Genomic DNA, 27,912 nt, shown 5'->3' with positions numbered 1-27,912 from the left:
TACATATCAAATGTTACTGACATTGTAGAATCGATCGTGCGTTTAAGTCTTTTCTATTACTTTTGGAGTAGAATTCAAAATCGTTTATTTGCAATATCTGTTTAAGATTGTAAATAGGCCATGGGTGCATAGTTATTGTGCGTGTATGTTAGTCTTATTATCATGCAATAGAGTGGATTTTTGGACAGCGACGTTTTTGTGTAAGGGTTGGTGTACACACGCGGCATGCCGCCGGCGTCCGGCACACTCCCGAAACGTCGCTCGACGCGTGCGCACGTGTGCGCCGTCGCATGCTCGCACTATTGATAATTACGAACTTTACTGAAACTGATAAGAAGTTACTTTGTCTTTAACTTTGATTAATTTGTGTGAATCTGTGAACCGTGTTTTGTGTGTGTGAAAATTGTTTTTAAAATTTACTAGGCCTTAATATCGCAAAAGACTTATTTGAGTGATTACTGCCAGTACGATGGAGTACCATAGACATATGGAAGCTTCTCATCAGCAAAATCAGCCGAGCCAGTGGAATTATGGCTGGGGGCCACCAGCGCCTGCACCTCCAGCACCTACCTTAGCTCCTGCGCCGGCTCAAAGGAACAAAAGGACACACTCTGAAAGCGAAGATGATGCCTTTTCAGAGGAAAGCAGTAAGGACGCTACGTGAGTACTATAACATAATTTTATAATCTTTTTGAAAATTGTGTAAGATTAAAAAAAATGCTTCTCAATATATTATATTTAAAACTGTAGAGTTTGCGCTACGACGTAGCAAGTTTAACTCTTTTCCGGCGCGCGGTGGGCCGTTCTTTATATGTTACTTTAATGCATTTATATTACATCCTATTCTTATTAATATAGGAAAAGTTAATTTTCATCTTTTGTATAATATAGTATTTCAATTTTGCGTAAGGATTTCATTGAAAACTCATGTATTTTGCGGTCATAAAGCAAAGTAGTCTAAACATTGAATCATTCCCGATCTTATAATCTCTATCTACGAATGCAACAAATTGTTTATATGTGTTTCGTTCGCTGTCAGACTGAGTAAATTTTAATTATGTTTCACAGAAACACCAAAACCCAACCCATTTTTTTTCACAATTTGTACATTAAATAAAAAATATACCGTCTAATAACAATGCTCTCCATAGATCGCAAGGTGGTGATTCCTGTCAGTTAATGACACGGAAACGGAGACGAGGTGTCATAGAAAAGAAGAGAAGAGACAGAATAAACACTTCATTAACAGAACTAAAGAGACTGGTACCAGCTGCATGTGAGAAACAGGGCTCTGCTAAACTTGAAAAGGCCGAAATCCTACAACTGACTGTCGACCATCTGAAAATGCTTCATGCTAAAGGTAATATTCATTTATTTTATTTTTTTTTATACTCGCTTTATTGGTTTTATAACAAAATCTTTATATTTTGGATTTTCAATTCGACAGAACAGTCAAAGCTTTTTTAGTAATTTATTTATTTATTTACAACGGTATTCCTACAGCTACTTATTAAACAATATTCAAACAATTACACTGTACACAAAGGCCAAAAACGGAATACACATTTAAACATACACAAAGCACAGTTTCACCTATACAAATACAAAATATACAAAGAATATATGTATTTATAATAAGTTCTAAGATTCATTGTTCATTAATATAAATTTATTACAAAGGAAGAATTTTTAAATTATTTAAGTTTTTTTAAAAACAACAAATATCTATTTGCTGATAATTTGTGTTATAATCTGAAGGTATACGATACATGAATGAGTTACGTAAATAGTTTGTATTAGACCGAGGAATTTTAAATAGTTGGGTTTCCCTTGTAATGTGTGAAGAAGGGTGGAAAATAGTAAAAGCGACAATAAGTCAGGACATTCAATTAAACCGTTGCAAATAGCGTGTAAAAACATAAGGTCGTATTGTTTACGTCTACATTCTAATTGGTGAATACCAAAGTACTTGCAGGAATCTATATAGCTACTATACTTTCGGAAATCCTAAAAACTTAAAAACTTTATTTGAATGTTCTCTATTGCTTCAATGTATTTCTTGTAGGTTGGGGACCAAACAGTGCATGCATATTAGTGTAGTATACTCGTAACAAAAGCAAAGTACAGGCATTTTATACATTTTATATTGTTACTGATTATAATCATTATTATATTTCGTTTACAAATTGTTTTTAATTGCGTTTTTACGTTGGAAATTAATTATATATAAAATGTTCTTCTGCCAAACATAGGTATGTGTAACATGAGCTAGGCACAGGCAACTTATTTGCCATAACGACGAATAATAACACTAAAAATAACACACGACGAATAATAACACTCAATAAATTTAAGAAATGTATTAAAGAAAAGCTGTGTAATGTAAGGCTTACTATAAAGTCAACGATTATCTAGTTGATAAAAGGGCCTGGGACTAGTGCTGGACAGGCTACTTCTAATTAATTTGCGATATTTGTTTTAAATAATTGTTGTTTGATGATTTGCTGTTTTAAAAGAGTACCGAGAGTTTTTTACGCCGGCTTTTCTCTCGGCCTACACGCTCTGCCTTCTTTGCCGATGAGTAGGGATGCCTTCCAATTTAATGACGTGGAATAAGTGATACATGTATCTTATGTTCCATAATAAACATATTTTATTTTTTTTACTTTTATTTATTTAAAAAAAAAAAAATTATACTCGATTGTACATAACTCTCTTTAGAGGTATTCATTGGAATTTCAAGTCAATTTTTTAAAATCTAAACACCGTTACATCCGACAATTAGACCTGTTGAAATTCTTCGTTTCCGCTTCGCAATTAACAAAGCTTTCGCGATAAAAAACATTTTCTAAAGTTTACCGTTTTCATTTGACTAGTCGGCAGTTAACATTTAAAAACTGGATTGCTTTAATAGCTTTGAACATCGGGTTTTTATTAAAAATATGTGTACATTTTTGAATCAATTTAAAAGCTTTTTGACTTTTTCTGCATGCTTTCTATTTTGCGTGTACCACTGTGCATATTATATCTTAATATATATAAATTACGTGTCGCGTTGTTTGTCCGCTATGGACTCCTAAACTACCAAACCGATATCAATGAAATTGCACACCGTGTGCAGTTTGATGTAACTTAAAAGATAGGATAGCTTACATCTCAATTTATACCCGTAATGTAATTTTATTGCAAAATATTTGTTTATTATTTGATAGTCACAATTCTAACAGATGCTACAATTTAATGACATTACCACCAAAAAGCATGGTGGTCCCCACGACTGGTGTTCTCCTACCGTTTCCCTTGAATAGTTTGCTACTATGTAATATAACAAAAACCTTAGCCACAGCAACGCTTGGCCGGTCTGCTAGTATATTATATAAACATGAAAAAGCGTAGAACAAATTAAGGCAAAATTTAGAATAAATCCGTATAATAATCACGATCAGATTATCTTGTATGGAAGAAAGTTCTGTTTTTCGTCCACTCACGTTTTTTGTTTCTCTCTGTGTGTCAATCCATTTTTTCTTTAGACTGTTTCCTACCCAAGTTGACATATTTGATGAAACTAAAGAAGATTGTAGCCTGAAAAATCGCGTTCAGACTCGTTCATTACTAGACGTATTCATAACTACACTATAAAAGCAATGACAGACTAAAAAATCTCACAGCCCTCCCTTAAATCAGTCGTTAACTAATCGGACATTTAGAACTTCGTTATTAATTACTATACGATATAAGAATATTACTATATTAAATTTTATAATTATAGAAAATTAACAATTTCTCATTGTCCGTTTTTAGTAATTAAATTAGCATGCTAACGGTCCTATTATCATTTATCACTCGGGGGCCCAATTCCCACGCTAGTCAACAGGTGCCGACTTTTTATGCAGGATACAACGGATCGCACTTGCAAATGTCCGGAAATGTTTTGCAATAATATTATGTGAGACATTTGTTATGTAAACAAAAAAACAAATATATTGAAGTATAATAAGTTACACGTTATAAGTTTTATATATATTGAAGTATTTCCGAACCAATTCAACTTAGGGTCCTTCAAGAAAAGACCATTAAAAGGGTTAAGTACAAGAAGTGCATAAATAATTAACAAAAAAGAATATACAATAACATGTAACTATAACTGAAATTAATAAAATCTAAAGAAAGAAAAATAATATTATGTACAAACAAAAATGTTAAAGCTAATCCAAGGGTTAATTGAGTCACAATTAATATATATAAGTAGCTAATTATTATAAGGTTGTTAAAAAATCTAATTTATAAAGGAATATTTAATTTCCTTCCGTTGCGGATTCTCTGACCTTTACCAAGCCATTAATGTTAAAGAGCCCGTTGCGTCTAGTTTGCGGTTAACCCCACCCGCGGATTTACGCTCCAACTACTAAATAATTAAATCACTCAGTTACAATATAATATAGCATCAAACTTTAATGTATTTACTTAAAATCGTACTAAATGCCTTAAAGTTAAATTTAACACAATTTATTTTAAATTCACATACTACAAATTAAATATTTTTGTTTAAACAATAATATTTCCCTCTATTGAGATAGATAAAAAGAAGTAGAAACGAAAGCTATTATTTTCCGACCATTGTTTTTAAGCTCCAAATGATGTGAAAACTTTATTTTATTTATATACATCGTCGTGGAAATATAATTTCAGTCGCCTCGTCTTTTATGATAATTTTAGCCCTTAAACAGATGATACGGGAAATGGATCCATTACCATACATTCCACTTTGCGAGAAAAATGATCACTTAAACGTAACGAATGCTTAACTCTATTAAAGAATAATTAATAAACCATCAAACCGCAGGTAGTCATTGTGTTCCGGGGGTACGCACAAACGGACACACACCTGGTGCTAACAAAAACATACAAACAGGAAGTGATACTGATCTATTAGACTGTCTCTTTCACATATAGGAAATGAAGGATTATATTTTTTAATTTACTTAGTACTTAATTTGTAAAAAATAAGATATTAATTAATATTTAAAATGCAGATTTTTCGTGCATACCTAGTCAATGTTTTATAGTATTTAAAGGTTATAACAGTGCTAATATCGCTGTATAATGGGGATTGGTGGTAGAAAGGTCAAAACTAAGGGTTATATGATTTTTTATGGCGAAATAATAAAAAAAAAATGGTGACTTACTGGTACATCACTTTATAAATACTTTACGAACTATTCTCCTCTCTGTTTACATGCCACAGATTATAATGTATCCATAAAGTACATTAAAAGATAATTGACAATTTACAAAGTATACTGCAAAAACAAAAGATTGTGATTTAATTTTATAAAAACATGAACGCCTGACAAAATATCTATAATGCTGAATGTATCATTTGCCTTTATTTTAATATGATGCATAGTTTTCCAATAAAACTATCCAACCAAACCATATATAAAACTAGCTGCCCTTGCGAACCTCGTTTCGATTTAATATATACCTACCCTTTGCTAAACTATAATAGTTTTATTATCATTATTTATATAGATAAAAAGAAATATTCTTTAATTCATAACACATATAGGTGTAACTGTATGCATATAAAAAAATTAGGGCAAGATTAGAATTATATTTCAAATGGTTACCGATATAAATGATAAATCAATAAAAGATAAGTAATCAAACAGACCAGTTAGAGGGGCGGCGTGGGAATCGTACCCCTATAGCTATCCCAGATCGGAGGGCTGCCCTCCGACTTAGCTAGGGTATTATGCAAATATAAGTATTTTCTCACACATTTACTCATTAATCGCAAGTTAATCTCATTTGTAGTGGTCATGAACGTTTGAATATGGAGATTTCGACGTATCTCAAAGTATTTTTTAAGATTCATTATTAAGTAATTTTTGTGGCGACCCAGACAGAACTAAAAACCGCAATTCTATAATCTTCATCCCCTAACCTACATCACGCGTCCTTTGTAATCTATGACAAACGGAAGCACTTTACGATCAAAGGTCTTGTAAAAAGAAGAAAAAAATGGGCGCCATTTGCGTGTGTTTTTGAAGTACATATATATTTTTTTAAAAGCTCTTTGTTCTATATTCTTTATGCTACACTTATATATAGTCATTATAAAATACAGTTTTCCAATATGACCTCACCTCCTTTCTGAATTCTTTATAGTTACTGCATGTTCCGTTTCCGACTACTCTCCTACCTTTTGCTTTATCTTTTATTGTATTATAATGGAATATCTTCTTTTATAATCAATAATAATATTAAGATTTAATATTATATTAATGTCCATATTTTATATTTACCTAGCTTATCCCTTTGTTTCCTTTTGATGTCTTTTTTTTCTTTATAGTTCCCTTTCACATGAAACTGGCATATAGTTAAAACTATTGCCACTAAACAAAAATTGTTGGTATCTTTACTTTAATGTAACTAAAGAAATGTAGGCACAAACACAGGAATTATAATTTGTCAAAACAAATTGGCTAAACATAAAAAATTACATTCTCATCCATCAAACTGTGTTAAAATTTTGCCAAATGTGTGAGTGACTCACGTAGACTTGTCTTTGAACTACTAAGGCTGGCAAGTTTGTATAAAGTTCTTTGAGGAGATAATCACGAATTTCGTCGAAAGTATAAGTAATTTTAGTATTGAATGACAAAATTATTCAAGGGGATGGATCTGCCCTCCTGCCCTGCTTTACAAACCCCGTATAGCGGATCTTATTAATTTTTTACCTTTATCCGGAAGATTGCCGGAAAGGGTTCCCGTTACCTCTCTCTTTAACATACTATTAAAATACTTTTATCTCCCTCTACTTGTTGCATAAGAAAGGGTACTTTTAAAGGGTGAATCTGAATGGGAAGAATAGTTTTTGTTTTCTTCTATAAAAAGATTCTGAATGACGCGAATCGACATCTGCGTTAGTCGAGTAATATGTCTGGACTAATAATAATATTGTCTTTTATTGACGCGTGATTCTCTTTAAAGGAATAACAAATTAAAAACTGTATCAGACCTTAAGGCAGGCATTCCACATTTAGAAATAGTTTTCATTTCGCATATTATTGTTATATTATGTATGCTATTTGCTATTATAAATTTACGCAGTCTCAGTTACTATTAAATAGGCAATTTTAAGTTTTAATAAAATAAATAGAAAGCTCGACAGTGCTGTTGTAATTGCTTATAACAAATACCTATTTCATAAAATGCAGTACCGTGATATTAGTATTAAATTTATTTATTTATTTCCAGGTCTCGATACCCTCGCCTATGACCCTCAGAGGTACGCCATGGATTACCACAGTATTGGCTTCAGAGAATGTGCAGCCGAAGTAGCAAGGTATCTGGTTAGTTGTGAGGGCCTGGACATCCAGGATCCATTACGGCTTCGACTCATGAGCCACCTACAATGCTTTGCTGCTCAGAGGGAGTTAGCAGCTAAGTCCGCGAACTGGGGCTACCCACAATACCCCCCGGTACAACATAGTGGGTTTGGCCAGGATCCTTCAACATCCACAGCGTCCATTGCTCCAACAGCAGTTGCGGCCCCTCTGTCAGCGGCTCCATCGTACCCTCACTATCCTCCCGCTCCACCAGCCCCACCGGGGCCACCAGCGCCTCCTGGTCCCCACCCGGCACCAACAGCACCGCATTACCCCGCTCCGTACCCTCATCATCCGCCACATCACCAATATTCACAGAACAGCTCGAAACCGTATAGGCCATGGGGGGCCGAATTAGCATATTAGAATATGATAAGAAAGAACAAATACGACCGCAAAAGTGTAATTAATTTGGTAATGTGTTTTTGAAGGCTTTAAATACTAGTCGAAGGCTATTCGTACTCTTGTAAGTCGACCATTTCATGGTTTTTAATAGATAATTGTACTAAAATATATAAAGAATGTGCATCTCATATGTGTTTGGAATTAGCCGAAAGACATAACGACTGATGTAAGATAAGGTATAGTTTTTATTAGCAAACTGCGATTCTATTGTAAAATTTATAATTCGTGGTAAGAAGATATATTCATTATCTAACTAGAGTTAAATTAGCTGAACCATGTCTACGCCTTTTAATGTATGAGCTTCTATTTTCCTAGTGTTATTATAATAATAATACGGCATGGAAATACCCAGAATTCTAAACTAATTTCAAGAATAGCGGTTGCTAACCACAATCGATATAATTTTGTTTAATAATATTACGAGGAATACGCGTCAATACAAGTCAAAAAACAGTTAAATGAAAAAATTTACCGAAAATAATAAGAAACTCGAAAATACATTAAAATATGATTGTAATCATAAAATACAATGCTAATTCTAATGTTCACAGACTAAAATCAGTAAAAATAACAAGTATTCCCAAAAACATGTTTTGTTTTGTCATGTTGTATTCTGGTCTTTTGTATTTTTAATCATATCTTTTATATGCCACCACGTGTTAAAGATCTCAGAGTTTATACCAAATTAAAGACTGTTATATATAGATTGTGTGATATAATAATGGACCAAAAATAAGCTTTAATTGTGCCTCGAAGCTTTTATCTTGGTTGTGAATAGATTTTATAATTAATTTACACTTTTATTGAATTAAGCGACTGGATGTTGTCGACCAGTCAAACCAGTGACAGCCCGAAGTTTGGATAATGTCGAGACGTTGTGTATATCCTTAGTTAATATCTATCTATCTATCTATTAGCCCGTTTCAGGGTCAGACGTCATCGCAGTGTCTTGCATCTTTAATTACAATATACATGTCAAAAATTCCAATTTAATTCATTAAAAGTGTATTTTATTTCAAACAAAAGCGTAATAAAAATACGCAAATAATTTATTAAAGTTGTGTATGATGTGATACACATATTTTTTATAAAAATTTATACTATTGTAAATATCTGTATATAAAGATTGAGAAATAAATTATTTTTTAATATAATTTCGTATCACTTCAACCCCCTTGAAATACCAACACGGCACGCACACGATCGCACAAAAAATGACTTTTTTGCACCCCAAGTTCCTACGGAAGTAAGGAAAGAGAGGGGTGTATTTCATCGAAAGTGTAAAAGGGATGGGTGTGAGAAATGCAAGGGAGCCAATATCCCAAGCAGCGGAGTGGGACGGTATAATGTTGGACATCTGGCAGGGTCAGTATTGCACCTGTGTTACTGTATCTATATCCAGATTTGCAGATAAGAAAATATAAGAGAAACATTCTTCCAATAAGAATAACGTGTTCAAAGTATAAGCCTAAATGTAAATTAGTTTTTTGTGTTGTCTTGCCTACACTAGGCATGCGAATCTTTACCTTACATACTTACAATTACTTGATGGGAGAGGTCTCCTATATAAACTTAGAAGGGCTTTAGGGGTACAAATAAAGGTGCTAAAAGTGTCATAAAAAAATTAAGCTACCTTTAGTTTTCAAAAAAAACCTTTGCATTTCAATATAACATATATTAACGACATCATACACTCTATTGCCTCCGTCAATGTTCCAGCCATTTTGGAGCAGCCTTGCGATTCTGTAACTCACTTTTCGAACTCTCACAGTTTTCGCAGCGGCGGTCGCGCTCAAATCAGTCGTGAAGCAGTCATTTTACGATTTGTCATTCTGATAAACAATAAACTACAAGCTCCCTCCGCTTGTCAACACGTAATGTGAAATTGCTTAACAGAATACCATGAGATTCCAAATATGACGTGAGTGACGCAGGGAGCGTTGTTAGTGCGAGGTGAACTCACGGATTAACAGAATCGCACGACAGGTATGGATGGCATGAATGGCATGGACAGTAAGCGGCTGGATGTCGTTGAACCCTTGGAGATCTACTTATGTTTTTTTTTTTTAAAGACAATTCACACCAATTGACCTAGTCCCATGCTAAGCTGGTGAAGCTTGTGTTATGGGTTCTAGGCAACGGATATACATACATATTATAGATAGATAGACGTATAAATACATATTAAAAACACCCAAGACCTAAGAACAACACCAAATGCTCATCACATCGATGTTCGCCTCAGCCGGAGATCGAACCCGGGACCCATGGATTCGCAGTCAGGGGTACTAACCACTAGACCAATGAGTCGTCAAATGTGGATACGTTATCCCCATCTCACCATTCTCAGCAAAAAAGCTGAGGTGGCCGCAGAGCAGTCGGAAAATAATAAACGCTCAAATATAGTCTTTCCTCCAACTTCGATTTGTTCCCTTTGGAACGCTAGGCGCTAATTAAAGATTAAAATTAGCGCCTGGCAGATAGTACTGGTGACCTCAGAGCTGGTGCTTTCCTCGCTCAACGAATAAGTATCGCAATACAGTACAATTTTTAAATTTGTTTTAATTTTCTATTTATTAATTTTTGTCATAAAATTATTATGCTATGTAGGTTAATAATATTGTAAATACTAGACTACTAAATTTTAATAATTTAATTATACATATATGTATTATTAAATACATTCGAAGCCGTCTCATCATAGTACCATTTTCAATTACTTTGTGTGGTCAAAGATCCATACTTGCTGATTTCTTTCTTTTTCTATCTCATAATTTTATCCATTATTCACCAATGCTCATTCTTATGACAATTTAGGAGCATGCTCTTGCATAATTATATGTACTATATAAATGACTCAAAAAACGAAGGACGTGGCATAATTGAGGGTGATTGATGTAACGCTGAGAGTAGCTAGTAGTTAGCTATAAGAACCATTTTAATTAAGGCAAAAAATTGCGCACTTTTTAAATAGTATTACTTACTTACTTATTTTCGTCTACTTAATATAAATTTGATTTTATTGTTTGTTGTTTTGTAATCATTCACAAAATACGACGATTTCTTCTCCCGCACCGCATCTTACCAGCCGCTGGCGACATCTTGTTGTAATTGCCCTTATTTCCAACAATAGACATGCTATGTTCATTTTTATTTTATAATATTTAAAATTATGATTTCCAAATATTCAATGATCCGTATCGTATTTTTGTTAAATTAATATTTTAATTATATATTATACTTTATACAAATTAAATAAAACTATTTTTTCTATCGATTTTTTGGACTTTGTACGTCAGCGAACTCTTAAAATTCCCAAATACTTGTCCCAAAAAGTACTATTTGAGTAAAAACCTAATATTGATAATACAATTTCGAATTAAGACAAAAAATTCACTCTTTAAAAACGAATTAAAGTCTATGTACATTGTACGTATCTAGATCGCCGTATTAAAATTATTTAAATCTTTTTCTCCTTTAAGTAACAGTATTGGGAAATGGCTGAAATACTCCCCTTATTAAAATGTAACATGTTTAACCAGTTATAACACAGTCTATTGGACGAGTACTTTTGGTTGTACTCTGCGCTCTCTGCGTCGACGAATTCGCAAAATACAATGTGGAGAAAAAAAATGTTTATTATGGAACATAAGATACATGTAACACTTATTCCACGTCATTAAATTTGAATTTGTAGGCATCCTTACTCATAAACATGTTTAACCAGTTATAACACAGTCTATTGGACGAGTACTTTTGGTTGTACTCTGCGCTCTCTGCGTCGACGAATTCGCAAAATACAATGAGGAGAAAAAAAATGTTTATTATGGAACATAAGATACATGTAACACTTATTCCACGTCATTAAATTTGAATTTGTAGGCATCCTTACTCATAGGCAAAGAAGACAGAGGGTGTAGGCCGAGAGAAAAATCCGGCGTAAAAAAACTGTCGGTACTCTTTTAAAATAGCAAATCAAAGAATACAAGTAAATTTGACAATCGATAAGTGTTATTTCCTGACATAAAAACTGCATGATTCGAGTCCAACTTAGTGGTATGTCGACCTAGAATTCATTAAACATTTACGGGAGCTGATGTTAGACATTAATTCTTTTTAGGCATCTAATTATAATTTAAAGAAGATTCTTAGGGAAGGGTATGACGGGTCTGGGCGTTACTGCATACGATTTTTTGCATTTTCTGAGAAGATTTACTATGGTTATATATACATATATATATTTTTACCATAGGAAAGTAGAGATTTCAACAAACTGAAAGCACACCAACTTTTTGTAAAAAGCTGATATTTTGACGGGTGAATTTTCGATTGAAAATTACAGCGTATTTGGGACATAGAAAGGTAAGTTTTCACCAAACTTCGTTAAAAAAAAAAGAAATTTGTAAAAGATAAAAATTAAAAACCAAAACCTTTTTTTTTTTTTAATTTTTCACATAAATTTTGAGGTTATGTGAAAAATGTGTGAATACAAAAGTTTTAGATCTTTTTATTACCTACAACTTTGCCATTTAACTTTCTTCGATAGGACTTTTAGTTTTGCCGGATATCGAGATAAACCGTTTTTTACCCTTAAAACTCCCCCCCCCCTACCCTTCCCGACCTCAGATCGCCCGTAAATTATTTTTCCTTTAATTTTTATAATATTCTCCTCCATTTCCAATAGGTTTCATCCTACTATTATTTTTTTAGGTTTCAAAAATTATCGGCACTGGTCTAATAAGTCTGCGCAGAAATTAACTATTGTTCGGTGATATAAACCTAGTAGGTAATTATATGATATTTTACATATGTTGTATTATTTATAGAGATAGACAGTTTTGACGGCCATGGTAGAACCGACCTACTTATTGCCATGATTTTGTTTTTATGCGAAAATAAAGTCGTAATTATAACGTATCCACGTTTCGAAATTCTACCAGCTCAGTTTCAGTTCCTGGTTATCTTATTCTGAAATACGCCGCAGGAACGTAAATACCGATACATACAATTTCTGATGAAGGCTGACTAGGATTCCAATGACGCATAAGGTCAATGCTATTTCACAGAATCTCCTGTTTATAATTCAATGTAATTGTTGTTTTTTTTCAATTGTTATCTGTGAATTAGATAAACATTTAGCTTTTTGAAGTTATACTTCTTTAGGCGCGTTATGAAAAATTGATGAGAGTGAAATTTTACGATGCGCGCGTACCGTGACACAAAATTAACAGAATGAAGTTGCCCACGGAAAATGCTACGGCATTGGACATAATTTAAAAACAACATTCGAATAATAATAGAATTTATGTTACACTTAATGTAAGAGAATAATAATAAATATTTATTTATTTAATTTTTCAAATGTAAACTGAACTTTATTGACTATAATGACTCCTTTTCCAGTCTTTGATCTAATTGTAATTAATTATTTGCATGCAATCAAAAACTATTTTTAATAACGCCAAAGAAGTATAACTTCTTACGCGCGTACATAAGTACACGCACCCTTTTTTTTTCACTTTTTTCACAATATTTGAACAATATAGGAGATACCGGTTTTTATTCCCGACGATTAATTATTAAAAATGAATGTTTGACATATTCAAATAATAAGAACAAGGGAACAATTGGATAAATTGTTTTCAAGTTTCAACAAAAGTATTTTCGATATTAATCTAACAAAGTAGGGCATCTAGTCAGTATGTTTGTTCGTGAGAATACCTTATCGTGAGGATAGGCTTAAACGCCACATATTTGTTCACATTTCTGTTCACATTGAACAATTTTAATCTAATCAATGTCTGCTTATCTGTCGCTAGGCTATATGCAGATTTCAATTGTTCTTTATTTGGAATTTTCATTTTTTTGTATTAAATTTCGTATAACCTAAATCTATGCAATAAAAACTGATTATTATTGTTTTCAAGATGTAATCATATCTAAGATCTACGTAGCAACATGTAGAAAAAGTCACTAAGAACTACTACTGTCCTTGTTTTAACATGTGTTGTATGATAAATAAAATAAATTTTCAGAAATGACAATCTTATCAATAAACAAAACATCAGAGATGTAAACGTTTTATTTTTGTTTTTTTTTATATAATATACAAACAAGTGCGTTGCCGGGCTTTTAAGTACGCTCTTTCTTGAAGGACCCTAATCCGAATAGACATACCTTAAACTTATCGAAATAGACGAAAGAGTGCATTAAAACTGATAGCTTTTATATTAATAAGGGTTAAATTTACGTGAATCTTCATTTGTTTTTATATCTCTATATATAAAATTCTCGTGTCACATTGTTCGTTTCCATACTCCTTCGAAACGGCTCGACCGATTCTTATGAAATTTTTTCGTTAACTTTTTAACTCCGAGAATCGGACAACATATATTTTTCATCCCCCTATTTGTTAAGGGTGGTCCCACCCCTAAATTTTTATTTTTCAGATAAAACTTTTTATTTTTTTATGATGCAGCATACAAAAATACATACTACCCTTAATTGTCACCCCTCTACGATCAATCCCTATTTTTTATTATAGTAGATAGTTATTTTTATTGAACTAAAAAAATGATTCCTAGAAATAATATACATGGCAAAACAACGTTTGCCGGGTCAGCTAGTACTTTATAAAAATATTATTGAGTGTCCCGTTCTAGCTGAACATTCATTTAAGCGCGAAAATCATAAGTAAAGTTTTTCTATGGAATACAACCCGTTTTAAATACCTAATTATATTTCAAATTAGCGGTATTTGCAGTTTATGGATTAGTCACACTAACAATACATTATCTGCGGTTTATGAATACCGGTTCTACTTGTTTTGCGTATTGAAATATAATCCTCGTATTCAAAATACGCAGTTTCCAACGAAACATATTTTTATGTAAACGTTCCGGTTACGTCGTATTTTAAATCTAATTCAGATAAAGCTCTTTTTTGTAAACTTTATAGTTATAAGCTCTAAATATTTTAAATATTTGAGTTGCGGTTTTCTTCCTGTGTCTATTTTATAGCTATTTTCATTTGATAGCGTATTGGTAAATATTATAAAGATGCTCTAAGTATGCTTGAACTAACATAATCTGCTTATTAAGTAAATAAGGCAGGAAGGTTCTAATATTTGTTCAATTTTGAATTCAACGCATATTGAAACCTTTATATATTTAATAAACCATATAATGACAAATTTATTTATTTATTAATAAATTTTGTAACTTTTTTAAAATTTTATTTTGTAAAATTTTCAAGGAATAAATGATGCTTAGTTATTATTATTATTATTATAATGACTAAAAAATTTATAACTTTGGGAATAGTAAATAATACCTTTATTAATTCATATCGCATTTATTAACTTATAATTATTTTGAGATCGTTATACATAATCTAAAAACTATAGTTACTTAATATCACAATTACTTTGGTGTTATATACTTTAAAGTACATGCATATTAATCTTAAATCCAAGAATAAATAAGTATTTACAATGTCTTATAATCGAAACAGGATAGTAATAAAAGCGAAAGTCTAATTACATTTTTAATTTTTCGTATCTTTCTGTCAAATCCTTAATAAGGGAGAGTGTTTATATAATGTTTACATAACTAATCTTTGTTTGGGTAATTAAAGATATGTCAATAATTATAATCACGCATACAACAAAATATAATATTAAAATAGCTATCTAACGGGGATATATGTTTATATATGTCACCGTAAAATTGTAAACACCGTTAGATTGTAATCTATCTCGCGAGATTATAAACTGTCGAAAGATTGTGAACCTCAACGAACTGCTTACAATTTAACGTATTATTATTCGGTAGTTATATGAAATTGTTGGAAAGTAAAATTAATCTGTAATTGACCAAAGAAGTTTGAATGATAACTAAGTTAGTGTAGTACAATCTACCGAATAATAATATGTTAAATTGTAAGCAGTAAGCTGAGGTTCACATTCTTTCGACAGTTTATAATCTCGCGAGATAGATTACAATCTAACGGTGTTTACAATTTTACGTTAACATATACAAATCATATACTGCAGTATTATCCTGCAACTTCAACAGAGATTATTTAATCTAAAGTCTAAGTTTAGTGAGTGCTATTTTGCGTTAATCTTTGGAAATCGGAATTTGTTTTACAAAATAGCCCTGCTACCGCTACCTCTTACAATCCATACGAAATTGTATCACATTCCTACGACTCATCAACAGAGAAGTTATGAATTCGTTCTATTATAAATAGTGGTGATACCGAAAAATTGTGAATTTCAATTCAACATTTACCGCTTAAAATATCGAGATGAATATTTACATTTCTATTGTTTCATTTATTCCAGTTCATATGTATTATTTATCAATCAATAATATAACACAAATTCCCTAGGAATAATTGAATGTGATTTCCCATAGAATACATTTACGTATATTCCATTAATGATTTCCTTAATTCCACGCACATTCATAAGTAAAATATTTTAGTTAAACAACAATTTGGTGATCGAATATCCTTATCAATTGTTTAATATATTAATTGGCTCGTAATTTCTTACGTAATATAGTTATTTAAATGTTATTTTCGTCGTATAATTCATATTGGGATTATTAATGCTTTAAGTATATCAATTAAAATGAAATGTAGCTAAGCACAAACCTCGAAGACGGCTGATCCCGATCGTGTATATATTATGAAGTGCAAAATTGAAAAATGTAGTTATATTTAGTACTTAGGTTCTTATTCCGGAAAAGAGAACGGTCTCTATCAGGTAGCATAGCAAAATATTCCATATGTTGGTATGTAACTACTCAATCCTTGCTAAGTAAAATCGTTTTAAGGCGAAACGAATTTCGCGAGGACAGTTCTAGTTGACATTTAAATTGTATTCGAACTAAAAATTATGTACATATATTATAAAACTAAATAATTTAGTTTATTATATTTAAAACATCCAACGTACGTCATTTACTTTGTAACTTGTGCACAAGTTTTCTACTTTTAGTATGCATCACTATTCGTTAAATAAACATGTTACAAATAACCAATGTCCCATACAATCTTTCGTGTAACGTCACTCCACTTTCAACTAAGGACAATTAGCCCTCATTCACACTATTATACCATAACTATTCCGAAAACGGCACATTCATAAGGCACCGTGTTCAATGCTTTCGTTAATCATGTTCTGTTGATCTTCATCCTCAGAATCTTCGTAATCTAGCATAGTATACTCTGTGTGTATACTCGAACTATCCTCGGAGTCATTGACATTTAAGTATGTGACTGTAGCATAGTACGGAGGCCTCGTTTGGGCCGGGCTACTGCGCGTAGAATCGTAGGCTGAATCGCTGTTTGATACAGATCTCGCGTAGCTACGTAGGCTTGTGTGGTTACTGCCGTAGCTGGCGTAGCTGCTGTGATAATCTGATGTGGTCTCTGAATATTCGGATAGGTTTACTGGGGTTAGGCTTTTACGGCATCCGCAAAAGTTGATATCGACATCTCCTTCGACGGTTGCCGATATGGATGGATCTGGTGAGACACGATTGTTGCTTTTCTTGTCCTTGCCTTTGAATATTTTGAAGGCCTGTAACAAAAAAAGTTACATGAGTATAAAGTAAGGCGGTGCACTAATGGAATTCCTATGAGCCCATTGAACAGGAGCGTACATTGACGACACATGGCAGAGAATGTTAATCGCCTACTTGCCTATTACGAAAAAAGTATTTCCTTCACCGTACGGGTGATGGTTAAGTGTAGACCTAGTACAAACATTCTCTCACACGTAAATGAATCACACAGAAAAGAGATCAAGGTTGTACATCATTAATGCTTCAACAACCTTGATATGAGACAATAAGAGACAATAAGAGAAATAAGCGCGTCTTTTACTTTGTCATTAATCCTACATACCGCTAACTAAAACGATTACACAATTAATTAATTTACTACACGATTAAGAATTTAGTTAAAATTATTATTGCTACCATAAATAATCAATAAAAATATAAATTAAGCAATGAATTAAGCCTTTCCTCCAACTTGTTGTTCCCTTTGGAATACAGACTCTTGGGCAGTGGGGCTAATTAAAGATTTAATTTGGAGCCTGGTAGATGGTACCGGACCCTAGAGCTGGTACTTTCCTCACTCAAGGAATAAGTATCGCATAGGAAATGATGCCAGCATTAAAGGTACACTGCCACAGAGACCAAACTTTTTAAGTTTTTTGTAGGTTAAGTTTTATATTATACCTATGTCAGTTGTCATATCTTACTTGATCTTTGAAATTTAATTTATTTTTAATGCAAAAAATTAAGCATTCTATATTGTACTGTGTACCAGTCTTTTGTAGTATTCCGATAAAACTAATAAAAACATATTTTTTTATGTATTAAACTATGTCAAATCATTTACGTAATTATTATCTTAGGCGAGGTTAGTAAGACAGTCCTAGTAAATTAGATTATAATTAGAGTATTGAGAGTAATATGTAAAACGTGTAAACATGTATTGAGGCTATCTAGTGTTCGGAGATAATGTATAATATTATGCCGTGAAGATTTGTTAGATAAAGGTTTTTAGGTCTTCTAACAAAATGTGCGGACGTTTACGCATCGCACCTTGCCAATAATTGCCGTAGAAGTTTGCCAGTTAGTAGACAGAAGCTTTTTATCTACTTCAAAAACGTTCGGAAGGAAAAGCTTTACTCGCAATCACTCTCCCTCAATTTCTTTACCCTGTGCTAGTATACGTATAATATTTAATTATGTCTATAAATTCTGTTGTTAAAGTATTTTGTTAAATATTGTATAACTTTAAAGACTTTATTTAAATAAACTATAGAAAACTTCAGCTAAAAGGAAATATTTAATTTTGAAATTTTGAGGTATTTTTCTCCCATGTTTTGTGCTGAGTCAAAATCTCTTTATTCAAGTTAACTCTTGAAAACATAAACTCACAAACACACTAAATACATACACATGGTCTAATAACCGGAAGTGTTATCGCAGGAAATAATCCCACGTGAAGCGAATGAAGAACAAAATATATGAATTTTACAACTATTGTTTATAACTTATTTTCGACATATAAAAACTTTTGGATTTAAAAAAACTAAATCAATCTTGATCTTTTAACATAAAACTCTTTGGTCTCTTTGTATCAAATTGTGTTTAAGCTGTGATGTAAAGAGACAGAGTAGGTACTTTCATTAGGTGAAATTAAAGGATTTTCATCAAGGCTATATGTTCTATGTTAACCACCAAAAATGCCTGTAATTTATTAAGGTATTGTGGGTTCACAAACTCGTCAAACAATGACGTCAGAGTTGCGTGACGTATGTTCTGACCTTTTAAGCTATTTCAAACTTTTTTGCGTCAGTGACGATTTTCCTCGTGTTTTATAACTTAGAAGTTAATTTAATACCAAATATTATTTTATTTATGATCACATATTTAGTAGGTTTAGTCGACAGCAAATGTAAGTCGATGTTTATAATTATAATCTTAATTATATATATAATGGTATCGATCGCTTATACGAGTACTGGGAATAAATAAGGCGCAACTGCGTTTCTCTGTGAATACAAAAGAAACAACATTTAAAGCCTATATTCTAGGTTTTATAAAATAAAATAATAAAATTAAAAATTAAAACATCTTACATCTATTATGTCAAGTGACAAATTAAACATCGTCGATCAGACGGCAAAGAAGAAAAATAAAATATAAAAAGAGTTTGTATAGGAAAATATGTTTTCCTTACATATATATAATATAATCGCGGTTACCCACGCCCTTATATAAGGGATAGGATAAATTGACTGGAATTCAAATTTCATTTTCAATATAGAATACATAGTTAAGAAGAATAACTACGGTAGCAGATGATACAATAAAAATAAATAACTTACGTGGTAAGGTAACTACGTACAAGAAAGTACTAAACTGGTACCCAAGGTACAATAAACGCAAAAAGGAAAACAATTTAGGTGGATAGACCACATTATAGAAACAGCGGTACAGCGCACACAGAAATGGCGGAGTTCGAAGGAGGCCTTTGCCCAAAAGCCACGCAGATAATAAAAATAATGAGATGATAAAAATATAAATATGTTTAAGTGTATATGTATCAGAAATAGCTATTATTATTAAGTTAATAATGCAGTTGCATACTGTAATGATATATGATTTTTTTTGTTAAGACTAGATTTTCCTAAGAGTTATTAATCATTATAGAATAACATATTACATAGAAAAGCAATTCATGTATTTCTACTCATAAAATTATATAATAAATATTATCACAGACAGAATGTATGTTAGCGATCAAAGTTGAACGCACTACCCGTTTCCATTTCCTGTGATTTATTGCTATCAGAGAATTGTTATTATATAAATTAATAAAAACAAGTTTATATAAACATATATAGTACAAAATTACTATTGCTAAAGCCAAGTAGTTTGAAAATATACCTCCAACACAAGTTTCGTTAAGTAATTTGAGAAATAAACTCGACACATTTTTTAATATTCTTCATAATTCATAATTATGACCAGAGATTGACGTATACAGTTAATTAAACATATTATACTATCGAACAATATTAATCGATTAATTAAGATATTATTAGGACTGAGGACAATGCGCATTAATTGACATTAATGGCTGTCATGTAAACAGATAATTCAGTGGTTAATATCAATGCAATAATTTATTTTAATATTCAGAATCAGTCGTCAAAAACGTGTACTAACTTTGTCTTACTAATTGGAATATTAAAAACTAATTTTATATCTATTTAGTTTCTGTTCCAACTAGGTTTCGTTCTGCTCTGGTTTATACCACTAAATACCTAGTACCTAGTAGGGCTAGGTCAGGATCAGTTGAAAAACAAATGAATGTGATTGATTGTAATCGGACTGAAGACCAGTTGACAATTGACAATTGACTAGTATGATGGCGGGCCTTCACGCTCGCTTATTTGGATTGCCGCGAAACAGATACTTTACAAAACACGTCGATAGTAATCTCGAGTTTGCGTATAATGTAAATTTGCATGAAAATACATTTAATATATGCGACTTAAGTGGCATTGGAGTTATTCTAATTTTTATTCTATATTTCTTAAAATTGCTTTTTTTGAAGTTACATGTATTATTTGTTTACAGTTATTAATTTAAAGGTTGTGTGTAAAGTGTAAATATAACGAAGAAACTCGATAATCTCATATACTTCAAGTTTTATTCGATATTGGAGTATCGGGGCTTCGCAGATTCATAATATGTAGAATACACATAGATTGTGTTCTATTTATCCTTGGTAAACACGATCGTCAGATTTTTTATCGTATCCAAGCCTTAAGATCATTGATAGCACTCTGATACACTTGATTTTCTCGAGTGGTTGAGTGTTGTTCGGAGCATTAAAGGTCACAATTTTATTTCCTGTGGGGAGATGTCAATGGAATATCATTATCTTGTTAAATATAACATTAAAAAGAATTAACAGAGAGAGGGTGAGTTTCAAAGTTGAGACATAGATTTGACTGTATGTCAGATTGATTCTTACTCCTGTACGCCAGATTTGATTATGTGTGCGTAATAAAAATTTCGATAGTAATACTAAAAACTGAAGTGTGACCTAAGGTCAAAAGTCTTTAATATAACGATTTTAATTTGCGTAAAATTAAAAGCATTTTTAAAGAACTAAAAAAGGGTTAGGAGAAAAGGATTTTTCTCATGTGAAGGTTATTTATGGTTTAAGAAATTCGACTTGATACGACATTTGACTATGAATACAGTTGAAAAAAGAAATAGAATATTGTCGCATTATGACGATTCCCGACGGACACTTACACAAAGGTGAATGTACAAGAATTGTATAGAATTCGTTTTGGAATTCAGACACGTGAACATAAACTTTATTATTAACGTTTGAATTTTGTTATTACGTCTAAACAATTTAATAAATCTTGTTTTTTTGTCAATAATGATTTTAATTCGAAGAAAATAAATAGAAGATTGAGAGAAATTGCAAGTTAAAAAAATTCGTATCTTTTCTGACCGATTTAAAAAAAATATACAATTTTAGATACCTAGAAGAAGAAGAATATATTATTTCTATTTCAACTCGGCCATAATTATCTCTAATCTTATATTTGAATCAGCCATCGAACTGGAAAACGCAAATTTTCAAAGTCGCCCTTAGACCTTAGTTTACGACCAATTGGTTCACTGCTCATAAATATTAACCATTAGATATATTTAAATAAACTTATTGGAAATTTCGTCATGAAACGTTTTACTAGACTTGGGTACAGTACTGTACTTGGGTACCTACTGAAAAACGTTACGGCGAGTTCATGGGATGGGGGAGGGTTCAATAATCTTCAAAAATTGCGTTACGTAATACGTACGTACGTACGTTTGAACGCTCCCTAACTATTATAAATAAAATTTTGCATGCATATACGGATTCAAATCAACTTATCCTTGAACAGCTTTACAAACTAGTTTTATAACTCTATTGACGCCAACAAGCCTGTAGTATCAGTAATGTATAATATATTGTAGTAGCTATATCTCATTGACACGCCGTCTGTTGTGGCAGATAACGATATTTACTCTCGTATCGCTAAATATTCACATTATTTAACCTCGAACATTATTTAACAGCAACTAAAAAATAACAATTTTAGATTGACTTTTCGACTAACTTTTTGACAAACAATTGAACCTCACATGTTTATGTACTCCTGGTACTGATTTTTCTTATTGGCTTAGCAATTATTCTTAAACTAAAATTAAATCTGTTATTACAGTTTAGTATCGCTCATTAATAAATAATTGACTGTTAGCTATTTATGTACTCCTGGTACTCATAATTTCTTCTTATTGGCTTAACAAATGTGCTTTTATAGGATAAGACAAAATTTAACAAAATCATGCTATTTATTCATCAACTCTTGACGCATTGCAAAAATGTGGCCTCTTAGCTATTTATGTACTCCTGGTACTCTGAGTCTCATTTTAAGTTATAAGATAATTATTTTATAAGGCTTGGAAAATATACAGTTTAACTAACAACAACAACGATTCGTAAATTTTACAACTGAAATCAGCCAGTCTTACAAACAACTATTGTGATTATGCAGTAACATCCAAAAAGAAATGGTTCAATCAAGAAGTAAATAAAACTGTACGTAAGCACATTTCAATCAATCCTCTCTAAACAAATTTAATAATAACCAACAACTACTGGTAGAAACCACTAAATATCACTTAAAGGAGAGTGGGTCGTGTTTTTTAAACAATTGCGAAATCGGGTCAGCGTATTTTAGATCTATTCTGATCTAATTAAATGAAAATAGAATTGAAGAGATGTTTTGAAATTTTATCGTAAGCAAACATAATATACGATTCGCTTCAGGTCCCGAACTCGTAATCTTGACTGTTTATATCTAAACCTTCCTTTTTTATATAACAGGAGGAAAACAGGGAAGATGCTCATCTGATGGTAAGTGATAGACATAGAGACTCACATTGCCAGAGGGATCGCAAGTGCGTTGCCGGCCTTTATATAGTGTGGCCTTCGGAGGAGTTTACTATATGTAATGATTACCAGTACTCTAAACTAAAGTTTTCATATAAAAAAGTATGTCCGTGCACAGATTGCAAATAAAAAAATGCTTTTAAATTACTGTACTATATAGGTTAAGAAACTAAGTATACATATTATAATCATATTACTTGTAAATCAACATATTCCTATTTGACAAGAAAAATCAACTTTCTAGTTATTCGAGCAATAGTCGCGGCGGTTATAAATTAAAATGCGCTTTAAAGCAACCTTGACTCAATCACATTACACAGATTATATTTTTCGCCTCGAAACCTATTTGCAAGCCATAAATTTATAATAACCGGAAAAGTATATTTGCTTACAAAATTGTTATACGAGATTATTTTCTATATCTTAATCGTGGTACATCTTAACTCATGGTTTGCATAATTAATGCCAATAATACTGCTTGAAAAAACGTAATCGAACAAAAAAATTTTTTTCTAATGTGTGGTTGCATTTCAATACTTTAACATTTCAAGGTCGATGAACTTCAAAACACTCAAATTCCATAGATTTGGACTGCCATTAAATTAACGCGGGAAATATTTAACCTATGAATAAACCATTCGCAAAAAGTCAAAGCAAGGGCAATTGACATATAAACATTTAAGAAAAACAATAGTTTTAGAAGTTCCATAGTTTTTGCGTGTATTTTGGTCATAGAGAATCCCCGCAAAATACCCACAGATTAAATGGCAAGAATACAGTTAATATTTTATTGGCCTACGTAAAGCCAAATAATATTTGAATTATTGAGCAACAAATAACATAACAGGAAAGATACATTTTAATAATATAAATAACTCACGCCCCCAACTCAATCGCTCACCAACATTATTAACCAAGAAAAAACGCTAGTTTACAACGACAATTTTCATGCGTAACTCTATCTAGAAATTAGTCCATAAATATTGAGATGTCAAATATCGACAACGAAATAGGTTAGATTAGTAACGTCTTCGATAGTCTGTTGTTAATCGAGAATTTTCTGCGCGGGATAATTTAATTTTACAGGACTTAGTCAATAAAAGGTTTTAATTTAAAAACTTAACCCAATATCATTTAATAAAATTAATTTATAACAACGACTTCGATTGTTAATCGTATATAGTTTAACATTTTTATCAAACAAACAAATGTTGTATGCATAAATAGTTTTCAATATTTACAAATTATTCTTATCACAGAAAATCAACGTCATTTATTTAGTATGTGCACAACGTTTTGTAACACGTGCTAATTCTACGCATAAATAAGTATTCGAAAAACGGTCGGCTTTCCAGTTTCTTTAGATATATAGATACATACAATGTGTATATTCATTATTATTTTGATTGAAAATCTTCCAAACGGGAATAATTATTACCCAGTTGCGCCACACGCAACATTTCATTAATAATTTCTTTAGAGGTAAGTCGGTCAGTCGTCTTTGCCTGATACACATCTTCGTGTCTAAGACAAGCCGGTTTCCTCACGTTTTCCTTCAAGATCAACATAGAAAGAATACTTAAACGCCAGGGTTAGAACGCTTAACCCCGTGGTTGATTAGCTAACACTACTAAAAAGCAAAAATAAATAAACGTTTGAAATTGTAAAATTATACAAATAACTTGTAGAACAACTTTCGCTAACCACACACACTTTCTTTGATAATCAAATGTTATCTAATATAATGGTTATGTTCTATTAATACGCAACAGATACATGTGGTTGATGTGGTCATCATTTAAAATCTCTATTAAAAAGTAAAAAATCTATACCAATATTACAAAGAGAGATAATTTTGTTTGTTACGCATTAATTCAAAAACAACTGGAATATTAGAATGCTACATAACGCCATAAATGTTACGTCTTTCAAAAATGTTTTGAGAAATAAATATCTAGCCGCGAAGCCGGCACAGACCGTTTATTATTTTCTTAAGTCTAATTAGCACGTTATGTACTTGTCTAAAATAATGAATTATTATTGTTTTGTTTTAGTGTTATAACTTTTATGTACCTAATCAAAATTGTTTTCGCCATCTTTCTGCACAAAACTTGAAAAACTGGTTGGCTGGTATTTTTTTTTTTTTTTTATAGCTAGCTTCACGCTATGGCAAGTAACTTCTATGTTTGTAAATTATTCTTTAAGACGGAGCGCAAAGTTTCGACTCTGAATCATGCAAATAATACTAGTGTTTTTTCACTGAGTATTCATTTTGCATATCGGCAGAAAAAATGTAAAAAAATATGGGCTTTGACCTTGGAGACATGGCAGATAAGAATTTTGTCGTCTAACAATGATAATAATAATTATTTCAATAGCGCTTTACGTGGTACGAATACTTGATATTAAAATATTGAAGTAACGGGTTAGCTTGCCATGTGCGGTATCTTCGCAAAAATATGATTTTTAAGTAAGGAATTATTTATGTTAATATATGTTTAAGATAACATTATTTATAGATGCTGTGTTTGCGGGAGATAACGAACATGGGGTTTTGCTGACGCGTATATACTTGAGGTAAATAATGTTTAATATATTTTACCTATGAAAGCAACAAATGAAGTGGTGATACCGTCTTTAGAATTCAGAACTAATTTATTTTACTTAAAAAATATTACGAGAAAAGAACTGAAGTTAATATGAACATTAATTCTCTATAGTACCTATCAATTGATACTAGCAATACTTTGATTATTTCGAAAAAAAAATGAAAATGACGCCAATATTTTTTATTGAAATACGATAATAACAATAATAATAATAACAATTATTTTATACGCATTCGTTGAAATATTTGTGATGCAGGCATATAATATTAAATTAAATACGGCTTTTGCGTTAAATTTCAATAACCTGTTCGGTGTTGACAGAGATGTCAATCCTTTAAAAATTTAGACATCAACTGTCAGACCGTACTACTTTTCGATGGCCATTGTCATTGTATGAATATTCATAATTACTTTTTATACTTATTGTATTTGCTTTAACATTTAAGCAGCTAACATGTGGCGCGCCTGCTTTATAATTTCCTCCGGGTTGCCTGGTATATACTTATTAGCGTTAAGACCGTATTTATTATGTAATATGTGTCTTGATTAATTGATCAATGATTTTAAATAAATGTAGACGTTTAATATAGCATTATACCAAACATTTGTAATTAAATAAACGTAGTAATATAGAAATTGTCAAATTGTTTTACTGTTTTTTAACACGTAAACTCACTTTGCTAGAAAGAGACAATAGAGTTTAATAAGACTGTATTAGTCTGTATAGTTTGTACTATAATTTATTCAAATGTGACGTAACTACCACAGGTCAAGAACTTGTATAGACTACTTAAATTATTCAAGGGACATTGTTCCATAGAGTACCAACTATTTTGGCATGAAATATAATTTAAGAATTGATGATTTATTGTAGTCATTATTTTATTTTATTGCTACAAATGTATTTACTATTCAGGCTTATTATGTTCATTCAGCTATACTATCAACTAATTGCACATCAACTATTATCCGAGAAATTCAAATTTAAAATTTGTTTCCGTTTATTGTTTGTTTGTCACATGTTTTTTTAGAAAATTGTTAACTGTTAGCTGAAATATAACACACGCAACAATACATATATATAAATTGTTATTTAATAAAAATTAAATTACAATTTACGAGGCTCAATAATACTAAAAAATAATTTTATCTAATCAGTATTTGTCCATATAATAATTAGGATTCCAAATGTGTTTACATAGGCAATTCAGCTAACATCATGTTCAGATAAACGTAATGATAACCGTAAATTGACGAAAATAATTCAAATTTCACGCATTTTCCACTAAACAGATTCTTAACAGAAAAGCAATACAAATATGAAAAAAACTACACACCTGCAACCACTTCCTCCTCGTCTCGGTCAAAAAGTCGTTGAACACCATCACTGTAGTTAACAACACGTTCGTCCTGCTAGAGATCTCGCGAGGGAGTGACCTGCCCCCGCGTCACACTGCTATATACGCGTAGGGTGACACGATCCGCTGAGCTTTTAAGTTTTGCATTTTACGTAGTACGCGCTACGGGCGTGGGAAATTTTGTGACGTGAGGTAGATAACGGAGTAATTTTACGTGTTAAATGCAGCATTGTAAAAGTTTGTACGTAAAATGTATAAGGAAAGTGACCCACAGATTGCATCATTTGTATTTTGATAAAAAAGAATTTATATATTTCTGTCACTGCGTAATTTTTTGAACTGAAACTTTAGTATCGTTGTGATTTGAAAGTCGATGAAACGAAAAAGCGACAGTAAAAAGAGACAGACACATAAAATCATAAGATTTAACGTGGGATAAAATGAGATAGGAAGCATTATACAGTGCTTACTTTTAATTAGTGTGTATATGATCATTTTCTGAATTTAAAAAAACAGAGATGTGCAAAAGATTAAATAATTAAATAAAAGATTTATTTAATTCAATCATAAAATTAGATGAAATTTATC

At 31.6% G+C, this 27,912-nt stretch overlaps 2 protein-coding genes across 2 annotated transcripts; one reads left to right on the top strand and one right to left on the bottom strand.

Annotated features, from left to right (window-relative positions):
* The first annotated feature begins 211 nt into the window (after window positions 1-211).
* LOC125059748 (hairy/enhancer-of-split related with YRPW motif protein) lies at window positions 212-8,831 on the top strand. The gene is made up of 3 exons (XM_047664295.1): window positions 212-660; window positions 1,152-1,360; window positions 7,264-8,831. The coding sequence occupies exons 1-3, from the start codon at window positions 470-472 to the stop codon at window positions 7,758-7,760; spliced, it is 897 nt and encodes a 298-aa protein (XP_047520251.1). The 5' UTR covers window positions 212-469; the 3' UTR covers window positions 7,761-8,831.
* A 6,999-nt stretch (window positions 8,832-15,830) lies between these two features.
* On the bottom strand, window positions 15,831-27,436 carry LOC125059894. Its single transcript, XM_047664577.1, has 2 exons — window positions 27,304-27,436; window positions 15,831-17,391 (listed from the first exon to the last, which is right to left on the bottom strand). The coding sequence occupies exons 1-2, from the start codon at window positions 27,349-27,351 to the stop codon at window positions 16,951-16,953; spliced, it is 489 nt and encodes a 162-aa protein (XP_047520533.1). The 5' UTR covers window positions 27,352-27,436; the 3' UTR covers window positions 15,831-16,950.
* Window positions 27,437-27,912: the final 476 nt, after the last annotated feature.

The sequence above is a fragment of the Pieris napi genome, chromosome 20 (assembly GCF_905475465.1).
Source record: "Pieris napi chromosome 20, ilPieNapi1.2, whole genome shotgun sequence".
Lineage (NCBI taxonomy): Eukaryota > Metazoa > Arthropoda > Insecta > Lepidoptera > Pieridae > Pieris > Pieris napi.
This window is presented reverse-complemented; position numbering and strand designations above follow the sequence as displayed.

What these genes read in the sequence shown, in the direction of transcription:
- LOC125059748 (XM_047664295.1), top strand. Translation starts at nt 470, where the DNA reads ATGGAGTACCATAGACATATGGAAGCTTCTCATCAGCAAAATCAGCCG. An exon ending in GAAAGCAGTAAGGACGCTAC is followed by an intron (nt 661 to 1,151) that starts GTGAGTACTATA and finishes TGCTCTCCATAG; the next exon opens with ATCGCAAGGTGGTGATTCCT. An exon ending in GAAAATGCTTCATGCTAAAG is followed by an intron (nt 1,361 to 7,263) that starts GTAATATTCATT and finishes ATTTATTTCCAG; the next exon opens with GTCTCGATACCCTCGCCTAT.
- LOC125059894 (XM_047664577.1), bottom strand. Translation starts at nt 27,351, where the DNA reads ATGGTGTTCAACGACTTTTTGACCGAGACGAGGAGGAAGTGGTTGCAG. An exon ending in CGAGGAGGAAGTGGTTGCAG is followed by an intron (nt 17,392 to 27,303) that starts GTGTGTAGTTTT and finishes TTTTTGTTACAG; the next exon opens with GCCTTCAAAATATTCAAAGG.